This window comes from Lepidochelys olivacea (genome assembly GCF_965140295.1).
Source record: "Lepidochelys olivacea isolate rLepOli2 genome assembly, chromosome: 16".
Lineage (NCBI taxonomy): Eukaryota > Metazoa > Chordata > Testudines > Cheloniidae > Lepidochelys > Lepidochelys olivacea.
In genome coordinates, this window is record NC_140426.1 from 18138985 (window position 1) to 18165547 (window position 26563).

General features: G+C 43.1%; 1 protein-coding gene across 1 annotated transcript in view; it reads right to left on the bottom strand.

Moving 5' to 3' along the window:
* The window catches only part of SETX (senataxin), a 49099-nt gene extending 25754 nt beyond the window's left edge, over positions 1 to 23345 (bottom strand). The window contains exons 1-9 of the mRNA XM_084649650.1: positions 23258 to 23345; positions 15125 to 15308; positions 14354 to 14564; positions 14045 to 14154; positions 10787 to 11006; positions 9572 to 9691; positions 6759 to 6930; positions 5891 to 5981; positions 222 to 4889 (exon numbers count right to left, since the gene is read on the bottom strand). Coding sequence (XP_084505776.1) covers positions 222 to 4889; positions 5891 to 5981; positions 6759 to 6930; positions 9572 to 9691; positions 10787 to 11006; positions 14045 to 14154; positions 14354 to 14564; positions 15125 to 15307 — 5775 coding nt within the window. The 5' untranslated portion in view covers position 15308; positions 23258 to 23345. The remainder of the gene's footprint in view (positions 1 to 221; positions 4890 to 5890; positions 5982 to 6758; positions 6931 to 9571; positions 9692 to 10786; positions 11007 to 14044; positions 14155 to 14353; positions 14565 to 15124; positions 15309 to 23257) is intronic.
* Between the last annotated feature and the right edge of the window lie 3218 nt (positions 23346 to 26563).

Consider the following 26563-nt stretch of genomic DNA (forward strand, 5'->3'; position numbering starts at 1 on the left):
ATTAAGCTATAACATTTTAAGCTCTAACCCTGTCCTTTCCACAGAAATGTACAAATATCATTAAGATTTTTTTTTTTTTTAAATCAAGGCACAATAACATTTTCAGAAGTTAAGAAGAGCAGGTACCTAGTTCTTTTAGCTCTTCCTAAAATTTTCTATGCTTGATGAAAACAAACTTAAAGTGGTAACAGTTTCATAAAAAAAGCAGATAAGTTACTTACTGTTTCAAAGGCATTTAGCATCATCAAGGGGAAAAATATATTAAAATAGTCATTGTATCCCTGAAATTTGACAGGAACAGAGACCATAATTGATTGAAGGAGATTATGTGGAAGTCCAAACTGGCTGAAGTTGACAAACATTTCATAGTTCCATTTCAGAATCTCTGTAACAAAAATACTATGATCACGCTGTTGAGTGACAAGAGCATTTGCTTGTGGAAAGGAAGGGAGACCTCTTGCTTGCCCTGAATGAGCCCCCAAGGCAGACCTGTTGGGAAAACATGAAGTACTGTTTGTCTGCATGTTCTGGGGCCGGAGAACATTGCTGGAACTCTGGGACTGAAGACTATTGCTGAAACTTGGGGTCTTGACTATCTGGTTCTCTGTCAATACAGCTTTTGGATTCCCTGTCTTGGACACTCTGGATTTTACCACATTTGACTTGGCTTTTGATGACGAGTGCTTTGAAATATTTTCAAGATCCTTCGTGAGGTTGGCACTCCGTGAAGAGCTATTTGAGCTGAAAATTTTAGTAGTGGAAGGTTTTTCAGGCTTACGAGGTGGTAAAGCTGGCTTGACAAAGAGATGATCTGAAGCATCAGAGGCAGAATGCTTCCTACAGTACTCCACTGTCTTTTCCACCTGTTCTGTACAATCTTTGTACTTGCATTTCACAATACCTAAGGGCTCATTCTGCAGCAGACTTTCAGTAGCATCTACTTCCGTGTCTACTAGCTCTTTTTCACTAGCTATTATAATATCGCCAACATTTTCCATCTGCGAACACATTTCCATATCCACAGGATCTAACTGAGTTAAAAATAAATCATCATCACTCTCTTCATTTAATTTAGGCTTGCTCACTTCCAGAGTTGCCCCCTCAAAGTTAGGTGTAGATGGGGAAACCAGAGGGACAACATATTCTCTCTCTGCAGTTTCATTTTTGTAGTCTCCATTTAAAGATGAAGAAAAACATGATTTGATCTGTAATGCAGGAACTGCCATATTGTTTTCTTCTATTTTCATGTTAGATTCCTTAGAACCATGTGGAGCCATTTTACTCATGTGTGTAGTTTGGACTTCCTTTCTCCCAGGTGAGAAGCTTTTTCTCACTTTTTTCCCATCATTGCTTGAGGGACACCATACCCGCTCAGCTGCGCTTGCTTTTTGTTTTTCACTAGTTCCCGCAGCAGATACTGGGTCAAAATCCACAGGCTGTTGTATTGGGTGCTTTGGATCAGACTTTTCAGTTATTTTTTTCCTTCTGCCCTCAGAACTTCCTATCTGATTTTTCCCTCTCCCCACTTGTGTGGGTCTTATCTGCCTCCGAAACGGAAGATCTTGGCAGGCTAACATTTTTCTATTATGTTTTGTAACTAGATTCTGTGGAGCAATTAATTTAGTTTTTTGTTTCTGTGGAGTCTGAACTGCCCCAGCAGCTTTCCCATAACTGCGCAATTCAGCCAGACTATCTAAGGATCGCTGGGATAACTCAAATGCTTTGCGGGGGGCCTTTTTTAGGCCAAGTTTGACCACAGTTGAAGTTGGCTCAGGACACTGGTGAACTTTCTTTGGAGGAACTACAGCAGGGGTTGACCTGCAAGGCTCAGTATTTCTAGAACTAGTCTGAGGAAGTTTTTTGTTTTGCACAGTTTTAAGGCTCACTTTTCTGGGACTTCTAAGGGCAGTTCTTACCAACTTGGATTTTGCTAAGCTTTTGCCTGGGCTTAAAGTGCTTTTTTTAATAGTCAACTTTGAAGCTAATGATACACTAGATGCAGATGCTCTGGGTTCCATCAAGCCTGTGTTTTTGGCATGGTCTTTAGCAACAGCATCTGGCTGAGTAGAATTCTCAGACTGAGCAGTTGCATTTCCCTGGATAGCAGGCTCTTGAAAAGTTGCCTCAGATTTCGTGCCAGTTTTACTAACTTCCTTATGAGACAGAGAATCTACCTGCCTTTCAATGACCTCTTCTGCTTTTTCAATGACATCATCACTGATATAATCTGTATCATAACCCCAGTCATTTATACGATCTGCCAACTCAAAACTATCTGAAGCACATTTGCTTGTTGATGTCAAGTTAGAGTCTTGTTCCTGTCCCTGATTCACTTCCTCATCATTTATCTGAGAATCTTGCCAGACTGAAAAGACATCGTCTTCAGTTTCAAACTCAAAAAACTGAGAATTATGTTCCTCACATGGCAAAGGGGAGCTATGAGTCTCCAATTGCTCTTTTTTGTTTGCACTATCAGAAACATAGTCAGGTGTTAAAGGCTGTTTTTCTGGACACATATACACATCTTTTTTTACTGGTTTCTTAATATCCAACTTTTTTTCCTCATCAGAAGAAGAATCTGAAATGACGATGACTTCATTGTTGGGACAATCTGCATCAGAAGAGGACTCATTACTTTGGCCCTTTGTGGATGATCTAACAGCACCTTTTACTTTCCTTTTAATGTGACTCAGACGTACTGAGCATTCTTGGCTTGAATCAACAGGAAAATTGACACCTTTGGCATAAGCGGCTAAGGATAATTTATCAAGGTCTCTATCGATCTGAGAGTCTGTTAAGGGGCTAGCTCCAAATTGCTTTACCAAATCACATGCAACTGCTGCATTATCTTCATTATTTCTTTTTTCCTCTGAATCACCTTCTCTTTTAAAATATCTTGAAAAATTTAACAGTCTGTCAGTTGACTCATGCTTAATTAAGAGCGGACTGATTAGAGGAGCATTCCTAGGTATCTCCTCTTTATTTTCAGAACTAGATAGACTGTTAAAATTTGCTGAAGTTTTATCTGTACGTAGCATGCTCACTTTTTGATCTTTGAGGTCACCTCTCTTTGGGCATAAACTGCCAGAATTAGACTGTCCTTGATCTGGTATTTCTGTGTTCAGGTCTTTATTCAGTAAAGGCTTTGGCAAAGAACTTGATCTTCCTGAAAGGGATCTCTTTTTCTTTAAATAATGTATAAACGTATCAAGTGGAATATTGTCTTCTTCACCTCCACTTTCACTTTCTTCCAAACCAGCCTCTTTTTTAATGGAATTTGAATAATCTGCCTTGGTGTCATTTGATTCCTGCTTAAGAGAGAGCAGCTTGATTTGAAAAGTACTGTTCATGCTGTTCTCCTGTTTATTTTCAGAAGCGTTTAAAGTATTAAAGTTAACTGAGGTTTCACCTTCATTCAAAATATTCACTTCCTGATCTCTGCTGCCATCTTTACTTGTACAGAGACTCTCAGAGCGAGACTGTAGTTGGTCTACTTCCGAATTTGAAGCTGATTGCTTCATTAACTTCAATAGTTTTGTGGCCCAATCAGCATTCTGTACCTGGGTTTTCAAATTTGTGATTTTATCAGGATCTACTTTAAACTTTGAACAGGAATTAGGGGAGCAACTTCCATCCTTTCCATTTGAGCTGTGAGTGTCTTCATGAGAACTGGAACAAGATTGAGCATTCAGACACTCTGGCATCCTCACTTCTGTTTCGTCTCTCTCCAATATAGCATGACTTTTGAAATCACAGACTTGAGGACTTGTGTTGAAGCACTGTTTAAGTAAGGAGTTATTCTTATTTTGGTTCCCCTGCACTTGGTAGTTGTTTCCATTTTTATGGGTATCCCTGTGTATTTTTGTTGCTCCAGAGCTATCGGGATGTTCACATTCCTGAAATGACCTATCATGAGGTTCTTTTTTAATATCTGTCAAAAGACATTCTGCAGTTACACATAATTTTGTATTGTTAAAAGACATTTCCCTATATTCCTCTTCCCAGATACCTCTTCTTCTTGGGGAAGAACTCTCTTGACAAGCCTCATCGCTCCCAGATGCTAAAGAAAATGGGGGACTGAGGCTATCCCTGTATTGTATATTCATCTGACACCTGTCACTGGCTGTCCCTTTCTCTTGCTTTATAGGAATGGTGGGCAAATTTGTACAGATCACGCTATTTTCCACAGGTATGGAAGCATTTGATGATCTGTCCTTTATACTTCTTATTACCTGCTTTAAACACATTTGCAATTCCTGAGTTTCCCGGTTGTTCAGCTGCCAACCCATAGGTAAGTTTCCACGCAAAAGCAGATTGAGTTTATCTAGAAACTGTTTGCAAACAGTTTGTTGCCCTAACTGGTAGCCTTCTCGAAGAAGGCTGCGTATCAACTGCACGCAAGCATGCTGTACAGAGTTAGAAGCCTGTGAAGATATTGTTGGTGTAAGTTTAGGAGCGTTTCCAGGTGCTTTTTCAGAGCAGCGCATAAATGCTATAGTTGGAAGTTTAGCACATTTCACTACTGCTTCCACCCATTCCTGAGAGCTAACCCAAAGCAAATGCAGGCACTTTTTATTTCTGTGTAGTTCAACAACTGACACCAAAATCAGGATGAAAAATTCAGAAACTTTGTCACATTGCTGGACTCTTTCACTGAGAAAGCCTTTGATTTCCGAGCACAGATGGTGAATGACCTCTACTATATAAGCCACGCCCAAGTCCTTGAGGTCCATTAGGGACTGAACAAAAGGAATAAACCACAGAAATGTGCTGTTATGGACACGCATATCTTGGCCAATATCAGATTGAAGCACATTAGCCAATGTCTGCATATCTTCGTACATGTTGGGGCAATAATCCGGACAAATGGCTGTCTTCCATCCAGTATCCTGAAATAGAAAAAGACAAATCAACTATTCATTAGGTATTTTGCACAATATCACTCTTATTATTCATTTGGATTGCTTTGATTTACCAAACAATACTCTCAGCCAAAAATTTCTTTTAGCTTCCACCCCTACAAATAGTGCTCATTATTTATTTATGGGCACTGATTTGATACAGCAGTTCAGTGGCATCCTAGAAATCAGTTACTAACCATTTTACCTCTACAGTCTAAACAAGACCAAACTCTACCATACACAAGGAACTTCTCCAAGTCCCAAAGAATAAACCATGAGATTAAAATATTGAAAACAGTTCACTTAGTCATTTAAAAAACCAAAGCACCAGTCACAGTATGTAGTATGAGTTTCCATGTCAAAGTGTCAAATGTACTTTATTTTAAATGTTTACAGACTCTGCACTATTTTGATATCAGATAGTCACAGCACTTTTGCTTAAGATACAAAAGTTGAGTGACAGTTATGATGCAAGTGTGTTCCTTATAAACAGAAACAGTTAAAAAAGTAAGTTATGTATGGGTCCAAAGTATTCAGTAGATCAAACATTTAATGGCATGTCGCTTCATTACATATTTAGCACAGTAGTTTAAAAATATCCATAAACCGACAAAAAGGATATAAAAGGGACACTGTCAAATAAAAATCTAGGAAACTTAAAAATGGGTAAAAAGTATTTCCACGTACAAACACCTGTCTCCTAGTTCCCCTACCAATTTTTGTTTTACCACAACACATGCCCATTTTATAAAATGTTTCTCTCTCCTCCATTGCTCCACGAAAGATCCACACAAACAGGAAGAAAAATGACTGACTATACTGGGTAAACAGTGAACGTGCCTAGAGACAAACTTCTATCCAGTGCACACAAATTACAAATAGAGAAAAATAATATATCTGAAAAGAAACCTACTCAAGAACACTAATAAATGAATCAGAAAAATAGCAGATAAAATAAATACAAAGCTTTTTTTTTTTTTTGAATTTACCTTTTTGGGCTTTTCTGTGTTATAATTATACACTATCTGGCTGCAAGTAACCATTTCTTCCTCATAGTTTGACTCTGGTTCAGATTTAGTCCTAAAGAAAAGAAATACAAGTTGCTCCAAGACGTGCAAATTATTCATGAACTAAGTGAAATAAGAGTCAGAGAAGATTTCACAGTTTCAGATGCCACATTTTATTACTAACTGATGCAAGTGATAAAATGTATGTGGGAAAACATTAATATGGTACGTTAGAATGTGTAAGATTGTTCTAGTTCTATTATTTTATGGTGCCCACAAGTGTGGTAGATAGGATTGCCAATTTTGCTTGGATATATTCCTGGAAGTTTCATCATAATGACAATCTTTAATTAAAGAGTAATCTTTAATTCCTGGAAATTCCAGGGCAATCCTGGAGGGTTGGCAACCCAAGTAGGTGCTTTAAAGAACTTGCATAAAAGAAAGCTACAGGCTTCAGAGAGATCTTACTACTAAATGACAGATTTGGAAAACGACTTCAGGATTTAACATATACTAGGAAGAAATATAATGTAATAAGTACTTGCATAAACACGTTGTTTAACTGAACAAGATCCTTTTTGAAATGATCGTCCTTAGTTGTATTACTAACAGCTGCTTTGATGTTTAAAAATTCGCAGTTTTAATAATCAAATTTACCTATTTATGCCATTTATTATTTTCACTTCACTCATTAATGATAATGAAAAAAGACCGTTGAATGGGTGACTTAGCTAGTCTGCTGGTTGCTTAATTTTGAATGTCTAATATATGATTACTCTTAAAAGATGTTATGGTTATTCTTAAAAGATGCAACTCAAACACTATGTTAAATTTTAAAACTTGAACTCACCTCCTTGAACTATTGCGTATATTTTTTATTTCATTGTTGTAGCTGACATTGTTGATAATGGTTTGAAAGGCCTGGACTGGATCGATGAGTTGACCCCATACTTTAGACCCGAGCTGATCCAAAATCACCATAAAACAGTGCAGCGCTGGCCAGAAAGGATCAATGCTTTCATCTGAAATGTAACAGTTTAAGATCATGAACAGTTGAGGGGGGAAGTGTTCTGCCCTTTCCTACTGCTAGCTGAATACAAAGTGAATTTAATTCTTCATTTCAGTGCTTTTATTAGTTTAAACATTGAAAAAAAGTGGATTACAACTTTTAAAAATAATGTTTAAGCCTAAAAAAGTCTTAAAAAAATTAAAAAAAAAAAACACCCAGAGGAAGAGGAGAAGGGAAGAATTTAAAAATTCCCCTCAGAAGCAACACTGGTTTTGCAGATAAGGTCTGAGACCAGCCACGCTTTCCCTCTATAACAAGTAACCTGGAGGAGCGAGAGAAGGGAAGATATAAAATGGATGATAATTTTTAAAGCTTCCCCTCACTGCAAAGCTATGTCATTCCTACCTTTTTCCCTTTTTGTTTTGGTTGTTGATATTTTGGTGGGCGCGGGTAAGAGATATATTATTGAGATGAGTTATTATGCCTCATATAGCTGCCCAGGGAAGGAGTGTTATGTCTGAGAAAGAGCTCTATTTTTCTTTGATTATTTTATATTTCAGCTTTTGCAGCCACTGTGTCCTTCTGTTTGGCCTGCCTCCCCTGCCTAGCCATTAGTGTGGCTAGGAGCCCCCTCCCTAGAAGAAGTGAACAAGATGAGAAATTTAATTTTTTCCCTCTTGCCTCTAAACACAATAAAATCTGAAGAGATAAAAAGATTTGGTAAAAGTGTTTATTATTGTTATTTACAGGTATTTGTGTGGAGAACACAGGGCTAGACAAGGAAGAATATCTGAATCTTACAGCTTTGTCAACTGATTTGTTCAAAAGAATCTTCTATTTAGACTTCTGCAGTTAGAAAATTTTTAATGATTCAATGGAGAAAAGTACCTAAGAAGATTCAGCTACAAAGATAGTTTGTTTTTTTTTAAATCAGCATCTTCTCTTCTGGTACAGAAAATGACACAGCATTTTGAGTGTCCAGCACAGAGTAACTCATTCTCAGCATTCCATTCTAGTTTCATTAACGAAGCTGTTAAGAATCAGAATCTGATATATCTTTAGAGGATATTTTGGAAACTGTTAAAATGAGTGCAGATAAATCAGATTCTTTTCCCACAGTAACTGAAACTGAGGAATTTGTAAACAGTATAAAGTAAATTACAGACATCAGCTAAAAAAAATGAAGCTTCAATCTGCTTTAGATAAATGTAAATTTGCTAGAAGTTCACTGATTCAAGAAAACATATGCTTCTGTAGAAGAACTCTTGAGTTTTTAAAAAACAACTCTTGCATTAAAAACTAGAGTACTGGGATTACCAAAAGAAATGAAAGAGAAGATGCTATTAAAGAAATTCCTTTGTTACTTGACAAAATATCTGATTATAAATTTACTCTGCCAATAAAAAAATTGATGGCAAACAAGACTCTTTGTCTGCAGAAATCCCAGACCTTAATTATCTCCTTTAGTTCGGATAATGTTAAAGCTCAATTTTATACTCAGGACATAGTCTCCATTTTTCGAGTTCTAGCTCACATAACACTAACAAGGGGGCGCAGAATAATTAAAAAGTGATTGAATTATATTGGTATTTAGGCTTTTTTTTTTACCCCAGAAGACTAGCACTAATTTTTGATGGTAAAAGGTTGTATTTTTATGACTGACAAAGCAAAAAAGTCTTAGATGTTTAGATGCAATTACTTCAGGAAAAAGATAAAAAAGGAGAGGATCCTCATGTGTACAGTAGGCTCTTACCACAATTTGAGTAATTTTAACTTTTCCTCCTCCTCCTCCTCTTTTCCTTTGTTTTGTTGCTTCATCTAGATGCTAATTAAAATAGAATAATCTATCAACTATTGAAGGGATATTTCCTTTTAAAGCTCCTTCAGATCTGAGATAATGATACTATACAGTTTACTTGTATATGTGTTCTTCTTCATGTAAGATTATAAACTTTTTCTTTAATGAAAATATTGCACTTAAAGATCCAATCTTTTTCTTCTCATATTACAAAAAGAAACTTATAAATAATTAAAAACATCCAAATCTCAGAAAAAGGATCCGAAAAATAATTAGCAGGAACTACAAAGTTTGAAATGTTACCTTTGCAAATTAAAATAGTTACCACACAACTATGAACTTTCCATTTTCACTGAATTGTCTCTCACACCACTAATCAGGAGGATATGGAAATTCAGCTTCCAGGAAAGGTAAAAACATAATCCTGGAAGAATGACTTCTTCCCTTTAGAATGCAAGAGCCAGAATACATACCACATGGAAAAAACTGCACCATCTCTTCTAAGGGGAAATCACCCACTAATTAGAAAAAAAAAGTTTGCCCTCATCTAACGCTTTACATATGGCTCCATAAAGCCATAAGAGGCACCTTTTCTCCACTTTTCAAAGTCCCTTTGAACCTTGTTTTTCAGTGTTTGTCTCAAGGTATATGTTCAAATACTGTTCTTCACATCAGGGAAGGAATGAAATGTTGAAGTCTGAGAAACCCTGTCTTTGGCATTATACTTCTATACCAAAAATAATTTGTTCAACAAAAGTAGTAAGTTCTATTAGGAATTATATCACAACCAGAATATGACTGTTCATAATCCATTTTTTTAATCTCTATCACTGCCTCATCAGTTAAAATTAATTACCATCTGTTTGTTTCTCCATGGTGTGAAGTATAGACTGCATGAAATCATTCTGCTTATCTGGACCCAGCAACAAAGAATCCATAGCTTGTTCTTCCAGCACTGTTAGCAACATACAGATACCTGCAATGAAAGCAATCTGTCTTTACGTTTGTGTAGGAGATCCATTTTTTTCCTCCCTTCAAGTTTTGGCAAACCTAAATAGTACTGTTTTCCAAAGCTCACTGCAATGAAAGCTCTCAGAGGAAATGATCAGCATCAGAGGAACCTGAAGCGGATGAATTTAAATAAGCTACTGAGCCTCCTGGACAGACACAGTTAGAATTCTTCTATTTGACAACTCCCAAAATGCATTACACATTTCAAGAACTTTGATTGCACTGATCTCATAGGGCTTGAGACAAGATCCAAAGAGAATTAACTGAAATTTCAACAACTCTAACTTTGCAGAATGAATATTCCCATGAAGAACAGCGATATACCTGTGGGTTTGGTGGTTACTGTATTTTGCCAGCTAAAAGGTGACTAAAGGTTAAATCCTGCATGAACCCAAAACAATAGCTGTAGACAGAATTCAATTGCCTGGACAATACCAAGAATCTAATGGATGAAGGCACCTCCAAACCCCATCTAAAGAAGCGAACAAGCCAGTTCTAAGGTTTCAAACAGGGTTCCTGAAACTGACCGGAGATCTTCAGGTGGGAACTTTCAAAGAAATCTTTGAAATGAATAAAAGACAGCCTGTGTCCTGAGGGGGAGACACAGAGAGGCAGCAGCAGCTACAAAGGTACATCCTGTTTCACCAAGCTTCAGAGTTTGAGAGGTGTCTGGTTCAAGTGGAACCTACTTAAACTAGCAAGGAAAGGCTATGCTTAGGTAAGGCAATATGCATTTAGGCTTTTTTTAACCCTTTTCTTCCTGCTTGTAATGTTCCTAAGAGTAAATAAATCATACTCTGTCTTGAAAAAGCTGTTCTCTGTTACTGCGTTTACCAGCTGGTCCAATTCCCAGAGAGGATTCTCTAGCAAGGATTCTCCAGAGGCATTGTAACCTAGGGGTTCAGTTAGAAGTGGGGTGAATCGCAGAATTCCACTCAGAGCAGAGCGTAGGGGTTGGCCTGCCACTTGAAAGAAATGCCACAGCCAACCCCCACCCCTAGGTGGGGGGGGGGGGGGGAGAGCAAGCACAAATACAGCTCACTACTGAACAAACACTCACCAAGCCAGTAGTTTTTGTAGTTGGTGGTATCATACAAATGGGATGGCAGAAGAATGAGTTTCCCCTTCTCAATCATTGAAGAACTATAAATATCAGGACTGTCAAACAGCCCCAACTCAATGACTTTAAACAAGCAAGTCAACACTTCCTGTAAGTCATAGTAATCATCCCTGTCGACTTTCCCTAAATTTCTTGCTGTCAGGATGGCCCATCGACGAATCTATATATTAAAAAAAATACTTAAATATTACTAAAAGGAATACGACAAACAGGAATCTCAGAAAAAGCTGTAAGTTTAACAGCCATATTCCTAATAAAATGTGGTCAAATACATTTGTACTAAGGGCAAGTTCTTGAAAGTGAGAATCAAGTATTCTTCCAGCATAAACAAACATTTCCCCGTGCATATTACAAACTGTGTGCAATGCAATCTAAAAAATCCAAAAGAGTTAGAAAGCATACATTCAAGGGCAAAATCTAACTGGAGGCACAAGATAGAGGCACTCTTTATCTCTAGACTTGTTTGATATCCTTGAAACTTTACTGATCAACATTTAACACAGACAGAAGTGCAATTAAGGAACCATAAGTTAATGCTGTATGTGAAGGATGCCTGTCTACTTATTACTGAGCCAGAATCCATCTTTTGACATACTTGAAGGACTATGGATAAGTTCACGGAGGATAGGTCCATCAATGGCTATCAGCCAGGATGGACAGGGATGGTGTCCCTAGCCTCTGTTTGCCAGAAGCTGGGAATGGGCGATGGGATGGATCACTTGATACTTACCGTTCTGTTCATTCCCCCTGGGGCACCTGGCATTGGCCACTGTCGGAAGACAGGATACTGGGCTAGATAGACCTTTGGTCTGACCCAGTATGGCCATTTTTATGTTATGTACAGTATATTGTCAGTTTATAAAATAGGGTAATATATCTCCTATGCATTTCTCAGGACCAGCTTATACATCAGTTTGAATGGCAGAATTTTCAATGGGTAGCCTCCCTAAAATGCCTACAGATCCACATCCATACCAGCTATCAAACTCTGTCAAGTAAAATCTGGATCCACAGACACAATATCAAATAACTTGAAAAAATGACAAATACTCACCTCTTCCTGTGGAATAAAAAGAATATTAAGGTGAATAGCCTGCCTAGGTTACTATAAACCCTTATATCCCTCCTGATCTACACACCCAAAGTTGCTTACTCATATCAAACTATTCACTGACTTTCTCGGAAGTGAGGTAAGGAGGACATTCTGTCCTGCCTTAGTCCTAAAGTGTACTATGAATCCCCTCAAGATACACAGCAGGCCTTTCAATGGTATCAGGGCTTAGATCCTAAGATCCAGGTGTTCTGTGGATTCTATATAACCACCACTCCTCAATCCTTCCCACAGCTATTGAAGCTACCAGCAAGATCAGGACAGCTCCAGCTGGAGTCCTAGAGTTTCACACTTCGTTGTACACAAAGGCAGTTTTGTAGGATAATCTAAGTCTCCCTGTAGAGTTAAGATTATGTCAAGGGAGTGAACAACTCTGTACCAATTACTTCCGTAGGTCTTTTTCTGGTCTTCCAATGCTATTTGGCCTGCAAATATCGACATTTTGATAATACCTGTGATTTTCAACCCAGATGCACCCCAGAAATTCCCACTTTCTTACCATTCCTTAAGGGACTGGGTTCAAAAGGTGATAAGCTACCGCCATCTACTACATTATGAATGCCCTCAAGGTCTGCTTCGAACTAGAACATATGGCACAGAGACCTCCCATTGTGGTATAGGATTGGCCTATTAAAATATCCTCCCTGAACCTCGTTCAGATACATACAACTAAAAATACCATCTAGCCTCCACTAGTCTCAGAATGAAGAAGACTAAAATAAAGGACAACTGTGCCTGCTGGTAATATCAAACTCTGTGTGCTATGTCACTATATATGCTATGGGAATGCTCTGTAATTACAGGATTTGGGGAGGAAGTGTGTTCCTGGCCGTCTCTTATTCCAACTGACAGTGCCACTCTCACCACTTCTATTTCACATTGGAGGTAATTCCAAGATCTCTGAACCTCAGACTACCCAAGGATATAGCTTTTAGTGACTAAAAACAAATGATAACAGAGATGGAAAGACTCAACATCCTAGAACACGGCTGGAGTATGAACATTGTATTTGGCTATCTTGGAAAGAGTGGCATACAAAATATACTTGGACTCAGTTTGAAAGCACAGATCTTTATTTTCAGAGATGCTGAACTCCTGCAACTCCTATTGACTTTAACTGAACTTTTAAGTTCTCATCACTTCTGAAAACAAAGTCCCATGGCTTTTGTCCCTTGACAGGTATCAGTGATGCAGGGTTACATATTGTGAGCTTCTGCACCACACTTTCCACTTTATATGAACTTCATTTGCTGAATACATGATGCATTTCCCTCCTCTCCTTCACTTCTGATCCCCCCATTCTCAATCAATTATTTTCTTTACAGGCAACAGAATTCCATTTTCTTTGGATTGTATTCCTATCCAAATTCTAATTGAATAACCTGCTGTGCCAAAAAAGGAGAATGAAGAATCATGCTGAATTTTGAACCTTAACTCTGTTTTTCCAAATCTTGTAATTAAAAATAAAATCAATCTGAATGTTATTTAAACTCAGTCTATGTAGTGGAATTTCCTTTCGGTACAATTTTTATTTTGAAAAACACCTGCTTCTTTAGGTTCTCAATTCAGTATGAGGCTCAATCTCCAGAACAGGTGAAATTAGGAAAAGACTCAGTAGAAATTAAATGCTTTAAACTGTTAGGTGCTCCTATTATCCACCTTGAGAAAAGCCATATAATACCCAAAATGTTAACAATGTTACAAATGGCTCAAATTAAACAGTAAACATTGATTAGTCTGCTGACTTTAATGTGCCGTGGCACTGACTTTTCTTTCTTGCATGCTCTTGAAAAATGCTGAGAACAGCTGATTTTGCAAAACAATCACTTATTATCATGGATAGGAATATTATATGCCAAGACATACTAATACCATTACTAATCAAGGTTACATGCTTCTATGGATTGTTTATATGAGGAGGATACCGCAGAAATGTTTGAACCTTGAAACAACAGGCGTATTTCTCCTGCCAAATATGAACAAGGATACACGTACACAGTCAAATCCCTGAAACAGAAGTGCCCAGTAAAAGCTTAAAGTGAGTTAATTTTTCTGATTGTATTCTCATTGTAGGAGAAATAACTCACCACTTCATTGGGGTGTACCAACAACAGATAAATGCCTGGATGTTTGTCAAAGACCTGAAAGGAGAAGTTAACTTGTTCCATTTTACAAAGAGCCTCAACACAGAGCTCACCTAAACAAGAGGAGACATAAATGGTAAAAATTAACCAACACCAAGACAAGCTAACTTATTTTAGTCCTTAAAGAAATATTACCCTTATTTTAGTAGGGCAACTAAACATTTCACTAATGCCTGTTTAAAATAATTATTTTCACCTTCTGCAATAGTGAGAATACTAGATTCTTTCAAGTGTAAGCCATGAGATACTCACTGATTCGTTCATGTAGCAGCAGGTATGGGTATTTCAGTATTTCTAGAAGAGGTACACGCAGGTTGTTCTCAAAATCTGGGCCTGTGTAACCAGACAGTTTAGTTTCCCCATTGTCATCCACTATAAATAATTCATCATCCTCTTCAATATCTGTCTTCATGGATTTCTCAAAGTGGTCTATGAGACGGGAGGTTTCCAACTCCCATAAGATCTATTCAGGGAAAAGGAAAAAGGAGACAATAGTCTGTCCAGGTTGCTAAGACTGAGGATGTTTAACATCATGTGGAACTCCTGATGAGATTCTAAGAGCTCATTACTTTGTTTTGGAAAGTTACTTTGCAGACATGGTGAGAAAATATTAACAGTTGGGCATGGAACTCAGGTGACACAGATCATCATCAACATTTTCAATTTGGAATTGACTGATTATAGAATAAGTAAAGTAACTTTAGTGGCAGTCAGAAATTGTAGGTACTTAATGAATAAAGTTTTGAATAATTTATTCATTTCTGAATAAAGTTAATAGCTTTATCATTATTTTAGACAGAAGACTGATAATTGGGACAAAGTTCTGTATTTAAATACAGGAATAGAGCACATTACAAGAACTTACAATTAAATGGTAGCATATGCCTCCTGCAATAGTCAGCTAAACACAGAGCCCTCACAAAATTCCTCTCCCTCAGTCAGACCTAACCACCATCAAATCCCACCCTCTGAGGTAACTCAATTAAAGCTTTTATTCTGTGCAGCTCAGTAGGAGACAATTACCTCCTGCAGTAAGCTTGGCAATTCATCCCTTGCCTTGTGATATTCAACCACACATTCCAGGCAGTAACAGAGATCATCATTGGCTGCTGCACGATCTTCAGGAGACAAAGTCTTGGAAGCATAAGTTCTTAGGAACTGGGTGGTGGAGGAACCACCAGGCGTACACCAACAACATGTGCTCATTCTTCAGATACACACATAGAAAGAGGGAGGGAGTTATTAGCAATCAAAACACTGAAAGTAGTAATAAGATCCAATTTCACCAAGATCTCTTAAATGCTAAGGGCTAGAGATTTCTGTAATGTGCAGATGCAGTGGTCATATATGATTTTTAAAACACTATGACCAAAACAATCAAATGTAAGTGCCCAAGTTTAAGCATTTATATCCATATTTATGCACCTCATAGAAGTGGCCTCATTTTCAGAGCATTTGAACACCTACAGTTCCCAGTGAAATACAAAACAAAATTTAAAAACTAATAATTAAAAAGTATTTTATTACTCCTACAATTAATTCATTTGGATAACACGGATATGAAAAATTTCACCTTGCATGTAACTAAAGAATCGATAACTAACCCACAATACAACTTTAATGAACTCTTTCAACATATATAATATTAATATACGTATGCATCAGAACATTTGTTTGTGAAAACGAGGGTTTATCGATACAAAGTTTGATTAGTTCTACTTCAGCTCCCTAAGATTCTCATAATTCAATGAAGCCATCGCTTAGATTTAGGAAAATGGATTAAAGATTTTTCAGTTTAGTAGTCATCCCTGACATTCCCACAAGTGGCTACCTCTACATTCAGAATAAGAGAAGTTTATGATAAATTCTATCACTTCTACCAAGCTAATAATAAACAAACAAAGAATAGATTCTATATAACAATTGTGTAACTACAGGTGCTCAGCTTTATTAATACCAATACTAAAGGTATACGCTGGCTATGAATCAAACATTTTCATTCTCCTCACTTTGTATCAGTTAAGGTGACAACCTAATTTATTAGTATCACTTCCTAAAAGGTACTCACGTTATGAAAAAGGGTTTGTGCACTTGGTTTGTTATTGTTACTTAACCCACACAGGAATGGTACTGAAAGGGACAGTTCCTCAATTTGCTGGACACAGTCTTGAATTAGGCAAATATTATACTACTTTATGAAGCTATGAAAGTGGAGGTACATGCATATTTAGTAACTTGAGAAAATATTTAGTAAGCTATCACCTAAAATTGTGTGTCAGTTTCAATTTTTATGGGTTTAGCCTAAAATGCATCAGTAATATCTGTTGTGTGTGGAGCAATTAGCTATCATATGACTACTGACATTTGGAAAGGAGGCCTTGGTGAACTAGCACTCCATGAGCAATAGTCTAAACATGAATGGTCTTGAAATTGAGAATAAAGTCCAGATAATTTCTATTGCGTTTATGAGACTCCCCTAATGAAACAACATAGTGCACAGCTTGGAGTAACAACCTAATCAAAGTTAATATTCTGTCACTATAATTAAAATAATAAAAGTCTCCAAAATGGGCACTTCTTGTCAGCATTTCTAAATATTTTCACAAATCCACAGTATTCTAAACATTCTAGGACCAGACATTGACTTATTCTTCCTGACCAAATATTCCAATAAATCATTTGGTTAACGTCTATTAGTAAACATACATCTGCATAATACTGGCCTACAACTGGATCAGTATATATCCTCACTAATACCATACAAAAATCAGCTGTATTTAAAACTAGTAGACTTTTCTTAATTACTAAAGATAGCCCACCTATCCTTAAAAAGTGGCTGAAATATCACAAGTTAATTTGAATATTACAGGGATCTTAAATCTTTAACAACAACAAGGTGCCACAAGTACTCTTCGTTTTGTTTTGTTTTTTTAACATGACTGTGCCTTCACTGGTGCTCAAATTGTAGTCAGCATACTACTGCTTTTCCCTGAAGCATTTGCTGGTGCTCCATGCTACTGAGTCTCCTTGCTTCCAGATGCTAAATTGCATTACAACGCAATTAAAAACATTTTCCTAATTTTTTTTCTGATACCAGTTTCTGTACTTGACACTGTGACCTTACATAACCATAAATGAAAAGGAAGTAGTGGTCTATGAGAATTTCTCGAATAGGATGGAGGCCACACTGAAAAGTTTCAGGATCCCTGTATTAGACTATGTAAACTGTAAGTCAGATTCTGCCACCATTGTCCACACATTGGGGTGTACCTTTCTTGTCAAGCAGCCCTATTGAAATTAATGGGACTAAGTACAGAGTATGAAATCACTCAGGGAGGACAGGTGAGAGAATATGGTCCTATGATGTTTATGTTAAATACTTAAATAATAAGTTTTTAGAAAACCTAAGATTAGAGGACCACCACCATCATGTGAAGAGTCATAATGGTGACCAAATCATGACAGAAATCAATTCAGGGCCAGTCTACACCATCAATCTCACCACATCTGGAGACCAATTTACAGCTTGTCTTGGTTATGTAACTTAGACAAGACCATACATTTCAGTTTACTGAATTCCATTACAAGGTTAAGTCATTGCACAGGTCTCCACCACAAAATGGAACTGTGTTGTAACTGGGCCAAAGAACAACACTACTGAACTCTGACAAGTTCATTTCTGTGGGCTTTGCGGGAATATGTTTGAACATGGTTCCATAATAGTGAAGCCCAGCACTGATATGGACTTTGAGAGAACATGAAGTGTGAGTGAAAAACAAAAACGTAGTAAGATTCCCCAGATAACAAACAAAACTGCTATGCATGCGTGTTTTTTATCTTGCTAATTTACCCAGGGAAATCTATTGGCTTAAAAATGAATTAGTTTCCCTCATTTTATGCCATTTCTTATGAACATTAATTAACATGCATACTGGAAAAAGTTTTAATTATCTTAAATATAAATCCATTTACTCAACACATTTTTCTATCATTTGCATCACTGGCTTGTTAATAATACAAGAGTTATGTCTAAACAAGGGGCAATTCTCTCAACTCCTCTTCTCCTATTTGATGTTGCAATTAAGTCACATGGTTTTGTTTATGACATCATCAAAATATTTCCAGCAATACAAGGATGCCAAACACAACTTAGTAGAGTAAAAAATAAAAACCATCTCCTACAGCAACCAAGGAAGACCAGGCCAAGTATATTTTTACAAATATTCTCTCTCCCAAGTTAGCTTTTGCACTAAATAATCCAAGCAAGAACCAGCATTTCCTGACTTCTGAGAATTTACCTGCAACTTTAACACTCTCACCAAGATTTTGTTAAAGGAATTACCTAGATTTTTTTTTTTAAATTATAATCTGAAACTATTTGTCTAAGAACCACCAGAATGTCTTATCCTGCACAAGGTGCACAATCATTAAAGCAAGGCCGCCTACAGAGTCTTCCTTCATTCATTGCATACCTTATTCAACGAGACAAGGGCACATCATTGACTGTTGAAAACTTGATTTGCTAGACACATTAATAAATATTTAATATTGTTATTACAGTAGTGCCCAGAACCTCCAATCAGTGTTGAGGCCCTCTGTTACGTGCTGTACAATGCCTTCTGAACTCAGACGTCTTAGCCGCACTGCTTTACAAATGTGAAGATCAAAACAAGGCCATCTCAAACTCCTCACCAACTCAAACACTACACATTCTCAGACTTTAAATCACTTCTATTAGGGTTCAGTTTTAGACCATCAGTGTTATGATAGGTCAAATAACCAAAGCTTAGGCAAGCTTAGTAATCAAAAGATTATTAGTCAAAGATTCAGGAGCACTATACAGAAAGGAATGAGTTAATACTTCACCAATCTGAAGAACAGGTTTTTGCAGAAGTTACATCTTCATTCTGTTCCAAATCATTACCTCACTTCTACTTATATTTATAACCCTGTTTATCATGGACACAAAAATGCCCCAAATTCCTTCATCTCATGACATACCCTAATCTTCCTTTTCCATGCAGGTTGCACCTACTGTCCAAGGTTCTTAGATATCTGCATCCAGTTAATTTAACAATCTTGCAACAATTACAACAGTTGCTTATTACTTAAAGCCCAAGCAAAACAGAGAACACTATCTTGTCCTTGATGATCTCTACAAATGCAAACAATAAAAGCTTACACAATTTTTAATACATTTCCAGCACAAAGCATGCTGAAAGCAATACATTAAGCATAGGTGCACAGCTTTCAATAATACATTAATTTTGGCTAAGTAATTTTGACTAACACCTCCAATGGAAAGTGCTTCAGCACTCCAACGTTTAAGAGCTGTATCTTTTGGATCAATCTGTCAAGACATATAGCAAAATTCTACAAAGCATGCAGGAAGTTTCCCCATTTACATGCTTTTAACTTTAAAATTACTGAACCAATTTTCTTCAAACTTGTTCTGTTCCTTCTAGCTCAATGAGATCTACAAACCAGGCTAAGTTTGTTATGTTTTTAGTCACTGAATTAGCCCGTGTACAAACTTTTTGATTGAAAATTTAAAAATAATGCACCCAATTTTGTTCAGTTTTTCCAAAAACAGATTAATTCACCTCCAGATTGAAAGCAAGCCATGAAAATTTCAGCACCTCAGGAATTAGTTTTAAAATTATGAGCAACCAAACAAAAAGGATTAGAATAGAAAATAGAATTCAATCATAACTATATATGAAAATTTAACACATATAGTACACTGCATGTTCAAGTCACTGTAAGTACTGGCTAATTTATTCTCAGAATCCTGTAAGACAGATGTTACCCCCTTGCAAGTTGTTTGCATGCAAGCAGCTTCCCTATAGTGTAACCAGCTGCTCCACATCACTGGACAAACCAGAAGTCGCTGCCTAAGAGTTACTAAAGGTACTTCAGCAACATCTGTACACTGTACCTCAAAATAACTAGATGACTCCATTTAACATTACACTTTCCACAGGCTTAAGAAGATTTCTGTGGAATGGGACAGGACAGGACCATTAGTGTTTTAAAAAATGTTAAATGTTTTTTAAAATGTTAGGGCATGAACAAACTAAGCATATGCTTTCTAGGAGTGTTGCCTCTGGAACGCCTGGTAAATCTCTGCCAGTTCAGGAACAAACGAAAGGTCTGGTCTGGACAGGGAGAGTGATACCTGACCTCAGCTACAGGTGAAGACATCCCAGAGGGGGACTCATCTTCTATTCCATGGCAAGGAAGACAGGAAGATAGTGGTGGAAGAACAGGGAGGGATTTTTTGGCAACTGGGGCCCAATTACTATGGGAGAGGAGTGTGTGTATATTTTCTACAAAAGGAGGAATTCTACTTGGGGTAAGGATTTGAGCTGACCTTCTAAACTGAGTGTGATGGGGATCTGGGGAAGTAGAAGAATTTACTTCCTAGATCTGCATGTCTGTGGGGAAGAGGTTGGAGAATAATAGAGAAGGGGGCAATTTCCATGCTGTAGGTGGGACTGGCTGAGCAGGCTGGCAAGGGAGCAGTCTCCATGCTTGGGGAACAGGAGCACCATGTTCTGGGGGCACTGGAACAAGGACAGTCTCCATGCTCAGGGGAGGAGGGGAACAGGGAGCTGAGGTAGGAGCAGTCTCCATGCTTGGAGGGCACTGGCCAGGACAGGGGCAGTCTCTAGGTTCAGGAAGGCAAGGGGCAGTCTCCAGGCTCGGGGGGGGGGGGGGCGGGGGGCACTGGCCAGGGCAGTCTCCAGGCTCGGGGGGGCAGTCCCCTCGGGAGGGCTCTGGCCGGGGCGGGGGGGGGGGGGGCAGTCCCCTCGGGAGGGCTCTGGCCGGGGCGGGGGGGGGGGGGCAGTCCCCTCGGGAGGGCTCTGGCCGGGGCGGGGGGGGGGGGGGGCAGTCCCCTCGGGAGGGCTCTGGCCGGGGCGGGGGGGGGGGGGGCAGTCCCCTCGGGAGGGCTCTGGCCGGGGCGGGGGGGGGGGGGGGGCAGTCCCCTCGGGAGGGCTCTGGCCGGGGCGGGGGGGGGGGGGGGGCAGTCCCCTCGGGAGGGCTCTGGCCGGGGCGGGGGGGGGGGGGGGCAGTCCCCTCGGGAGGGCTCTGGCCGGGGCGGGGGGGGGGGGGGCAGTCCCCTCGGGAGGGCTCTGGCCGGGGCGGGCGGGGGGGGGCAGTCCCCTCGGGAGGGCTCTGGCCGGGGCGGGCGGGGGGGGGCAGTCCCCTCGGGAGGGCTCTGGCCGGGGCGGGCGGGGGGGGGCAGTCCCCTCGGGAGGGCTCTGGCCGGGGCGGGGGGGGGGGGGGCAGTCCCCTCGGGAGGGCTCTGGCCGGGGCGGGGGGGGGGGGGGGCAGTCCCCTCGGGAGGGCTCTGGCCGGGGCGGGGGGGGGGGGGGGCAGTCCCCTCGGGAGGGCTCTGGCCGGGGCGGGGGGGGGGGGGGCAGTCCCCTCGGGAGGGCTCTGGCCGGGGCGGGGGGGGGGGGGGGCAGTCCCCTCGGGAGGGCTCTGGCCGGGGCGGGGGGGGGGGGGGGGCAGTCCCCTCGGGAGGGCTCTGGCCGGGGCGGGGGGGGGGGGGGGGCAGTCCCCTCGGGAGGGCTCTGGCCGGGGCGGGGGGGGGGGGGGGGCAGTCCCCTCGGGAGGGCTCTGGCCGGGGCGGGGGGGGGGGGGGCAGTCCCCTCGGGAGGGCTCTGGCCGGGGCGGGGGGGGGGGGGGCAGTCCCCTCGGGAGGGCTCTGGCCGGGGCGGGCGGGGGGGGGCAGTCCCCTCGGGAGGGCTCTGGCCGGGGCGGGGGGGGGGGGGCAGTCCCCTCGGGAGGGCTCTGGCCGGGGCGGGGGGGGGGGGGCAGTCCCCTCGGGAGGGCTCTGGCCGGGGCGGGGGGGGGGGGGGCAGTCCCCTCGGGAGGGCTCTGGCCGGGGCGGGGGGGGGGGGGGCAGTCCCCTCGGGAGGGCTCTGGCCGGGGCGGGGGGGGGGGGGGCAGTCCCCTCGGGAGGGCTCTGGCCGGGGCGGGGGGGGGGGGGCAGTCCCCTCGGGAGGGCTCTGGCCGGGGCGGGGGGGGGGGGGCAGTCCCCTCGGGAGGGCTCTGGCCGGGGCGGGGGGGGGGGGGGCAGTCCCCTCGGGAGGGCTCTGGCCGGGGCGGGGGGGGGGGGGGGCAGTCCCCTCGGGAGGGCTCTGGCCGGGGCGGGGGGGGGGGGGCAGTCCCCTCGGGAGGGCTCTGGCCGGGGCGGGGGGGGGGGGGCAGTCCCCTCGGGAGGGCTCTGGCCGGGGCGGGGGGGGGGGGGCAGTCCCCTCGGGAGGGCTCTGGCCGGGGCGGGGGGGGGGGGGCAGTCCCCTCGGGAGGGCTCTGGCCGGGGCGGGGGGGGGGGCAGTCCCCTCGGGAGGGCTCTGGCCGGGGCGGGGGGGGGGGGCAGTCCCCTCGGGAGGGCTCTGGCCGGGGCGGGGGGGGGGGGGCAGTCCCCTCGGGAGGGCTCTGGCCGGGGCGGGGGGGGGGGGCAGTCCCCTCGGGAGGGCTCTGGCCGGGGCGGGGGGGGGGGGGCAGTCTCCAGGCTCAGGGGCAGTCCCCTCGGGAGGGCTCGGGGCGGAGGGAGGACAGTCTCCAGGCTCGGGGGCAGTCCCCTCGGGAGGGCTCTGGCCGGGGCGGGGCAGGGCAGTCTCCAGGCTCGGGGGCAGTCCCCTCGGGAGGGCTCTGGCTGGGGCGGGGGGGGGGCCAGTCTCCAGGCTCGGGGGCAGTCCCCTCGGGAGGGCTCTGGCCGGGGCGGGGGGAGGACAGTCTCCAGGCTCGGGGGCAGTCCCCTCGGGAGGGCTCTGGCCGGGGCGGGGGGAGGACAGTCCCCTCGGGAGGGCTCTGGCCGGGGCGGGGGGGGGCAGTCTCCAGGCTCGGGGGGGCTCTGGCCGGGGCGGGGGGGGGCAGTCTCCAGGCTCGGGGGGGCTCTGGCCGGGGCGGGGGGGGGCAGTCCCCTCGGGAGGGCTCTGGCCGGGGCGGGGGGGGGCAGTCTCCAGGCTCGGGGGCAGTCCCCTCGGGAGGGCTGTGGCCGGGGGCAGTCTCCAGGCTCGGGGGAGGGGGACGTTCCCACAGGCGGGGGGGGGGGCACTGGCCGGGGGGGGACGTTTCCAGGCGCGGGGGCTTCTCCTCTTTCCCTCCCTCTCGGCTGCCCCCTCACCTCCTCCCACCACCAACCTCTGGGCGCGGGCCTCAGCTCTACTCCGCCACCATGGCCCCGGTGGGCGTCCAGCCAACGCTCCCCCGCCTCAGGCCAGCCCCCGGCACAGCCCCCACCTCGGGTTCTCCTCACTTCCGGCCCATCCGGGTGTCTCGGCCGGAAGTGAGTTTGTTTTTCCTCCGGGGCGGGGCGGGGCCAGGAGCGCGCAGCTCTAACCTGGAGGGGCCCCGCCCCAGGCTGGGGGGGGCGGGGCGGGGGAGGCTCTTAAAGGGCCCGCGGCCGGCGGGAGAGACGCGGGAAGGAGCGGCCGCGCGGAAAGGGGAGAGAGGGAGCGACGTAGGAGAGGTCCAGGGCACTAGCCCAGGAGGACGTGGGTTCAATTGAGGTTGGCCCCAGCCTGGGCCAGTCCCCTGGAAATGAGGAGCATAAAGACCTGTGTCGGGCTGGACTGTAACCGCTCTGTGCCTCAGTTTCCCCCTGACAGCCCCCCCCCCCCCCCCCATCCAGTACTGGGACAAACCCAGGCATCGCGTTAGCGGGCAGAAGACAGGGACTATGCCATTTTGAACACCCCCCTCCCCCCCCCCCCCACCAGGGTGGCCTCAGGCGCACGGTGCCTGTGGGGTCCTGCCCGCGCCGGCGGGGCAGCGCACCGGGAAATTGGTGCTGCCCCCTCGTGGCGCGACCCTCGCATGCACCCTGGGTACACGGTCGCGCTGGCCAGGGTTGGGTCATGCTGGCCGGCCCGGGCCCACTCTCTTCCCGGAATAACCACTGTTCTGGGAACACGGGAGTGGCTATCCTAGGTAGGCAGGAAGAAGTGGAGGAGGCTCCAGCGGAAGGTTCAAGGGAAAGGGGGATGAAGGGGAAGTGGGGCAGGAGACTTAAAAACATATTCGGGGAGGAACTGGAAAGGGAGGGGAGAATTGACAGTTTGGCTGGGCAGGTACCACCTGTCCTACACTCGGTGTGATTATCACACCGCTGCCATTAGCTCCTACTGAGCCTATTTCTAGCCTCTGCCAGCCCAGCAGCTCAGAGCCCCTCTCACCATCCTACCTCCCATCCCTGTGAAGCAGATCAGAACCATTGCCCCCAATCTGCAGCTGGGGAAATTGAGGAACTTGCTCAGAGGCAGGCAGTCAGTGGCAGAGCTGGGCTGATAACACTCAACTCTTTCGGGGGCAGCTGTAAGGTTTGACATTGATGCTAGAGCTGAGCACAGTGAAATCAGAGGCCAAATCCTAAAATCTTGAGATTCATGATTTATAACCAGATGTAAATAAAAAATACTGTTCCACTTTATGTTTAGCAGTGACCCTCTGAGTTAGTTTCCCAGACCTGAAGAAGAGCGCTGTATACGCTTGAGAGCTTGTTTCTCTCACCCACAGAAGTTGGTCCCATAAAAGATATTGCCTCACCTATCTTATCTCTCTTATAAATCACACTGGTGTTTTTTATCTGATTTTCAAGTCTGCCCCTAATTTGTGCATGGTGTTTTTTATCTGATTTTCAAGTCTGCCCCTAATTTGTGCATGATCATTTGTGAAGCCAGTGGCAGTTAAGGGAACTCTAGCTCAGATGACAAGGCCTTTGGGGATGATTTATCCCAGTAGGGGTCCAATATGCAACTGCCGTCACCATGGAGCATGACTGATGTTGTGTTCTGATGGAGGAATATCAGCATCATCCAGCTATTATATTCTTTATCTGCAGATTTCAAAGTGTTTAACAAAGGATGCTAAGTATAATTATTCCCATTTTACAGATGGGGAAACAAACAGAGCTGAAGTGACTTGCCCATCATCTGTCTCTGTCCACTAGACTGCACTAATTCAAGTAAAAGGCGCTCTGTGGGTAACTAGAGGACGCTACACCTAGCATTAGGAGAGCTCCATCAAGTTTAACAGCCTTTCCTATCAGCCTCTAATATGTACATTTAGACACTTACTGATAAAGAGCAGCTAATCCCCTTTTGATCTTTAGCTGTTGCCACTCTAACACTTCCCCAACTTTGAAGTGTCTCTTAGCTGCAGATGCATCCCTTGTAACCTTGCTGTCTCAGCCTTTGGTAATTTTACATACTCAAGCATTTTCTCTCTAACACCACTGAGACCATTAATGTTCCATGAACATATGTTAAATTACATATTTGTTTGAATCACTGGAGTTCTAGGGTCTCAGTTCAGTTTTTTAGTACTGTTTGAGCCTTGTGCTCTCATTCATAACAGGAGCCTGCTACACAGAGCTTTGTCAGTGTTGATTCTCTTATTTCTGGCCTAACTTTTTTTTTTCTTTTTTTTTTTTGGTGGCACTTGTTTTTCTACCTCTACTTACAATTACTTTGTTTCTACCTCATGTTTCCTCTCCACCTCTGAGATGACAGCATTTCCTTCTGCCCTCTACGATCTTCTGTTTCTTCAAAATAAACAAGTGAATGAGGAAGTTGGGTGTTGTTACCTCCCTTTCAAGTCCCATTGATAGGGGATAGTAAATGCCTCTCTCCCCAAGATCCCTATGCAGAGTGGCGGACTTCTCTTCATCCAGTCCTGCTGGTGAAAGAGACCAGAAACTAAGTGTCAAAATAAATAAGGCAGTCAGAATTGCTGCCCTCTCTGGTTCCAGTGCTGGAAAGGGATCTTGAGTGATAAGCTACTTCCCCTATCCCATTCCCTCTGCAAGCTGTCTCCCTCTTGTTCCCTGGCAGATACAGGATATCTGCACATTACTCCAAGCAGTTACTTGTACTGAAGGCTGCCATTGCACACTGGCTCTAGTATGCAATTCTTACTACTGTTACAGGCTTCACACCTACTCTAATTTTTTTTTTTAAAAAAGAGGTAGCTATTTCACTTTATAAACTGGACAAACAATTTAGGTGATAGCTTAAACAAGGTTTATTGTACTACCACAAGGCCTGACTCTGAGGATGCTCAGCACCTCATAACGTCCATTGATTTAATTAATTTACATGTCCTCCTTAAGAGGCATTTGTGAGAACCAAAGGAGTAAATTTAAGAGGGAGGGAGGCTCCTTAGAAAACTGGTTGAAATTCACCAAGATTCTCAATGGTTCTGGACCAGTTGCTTATTATGACTCAATGTTATAATGAACTTAAGTTTTATTAAAGTTAAACAAAAAATAAAATCAAGACGACATAACTAACAAACTACAAAAAAACTACTAAACTAAAGATAAAACAATACAATTGTCAAATTAAAGTCAGATTAAAATCAAATCAACAAATTAACAATTATGGATTCGAACCAAATAACCAAACCAATGTTAATTTTGTTGCAGCAAATATCAATTTAAAATTTTTT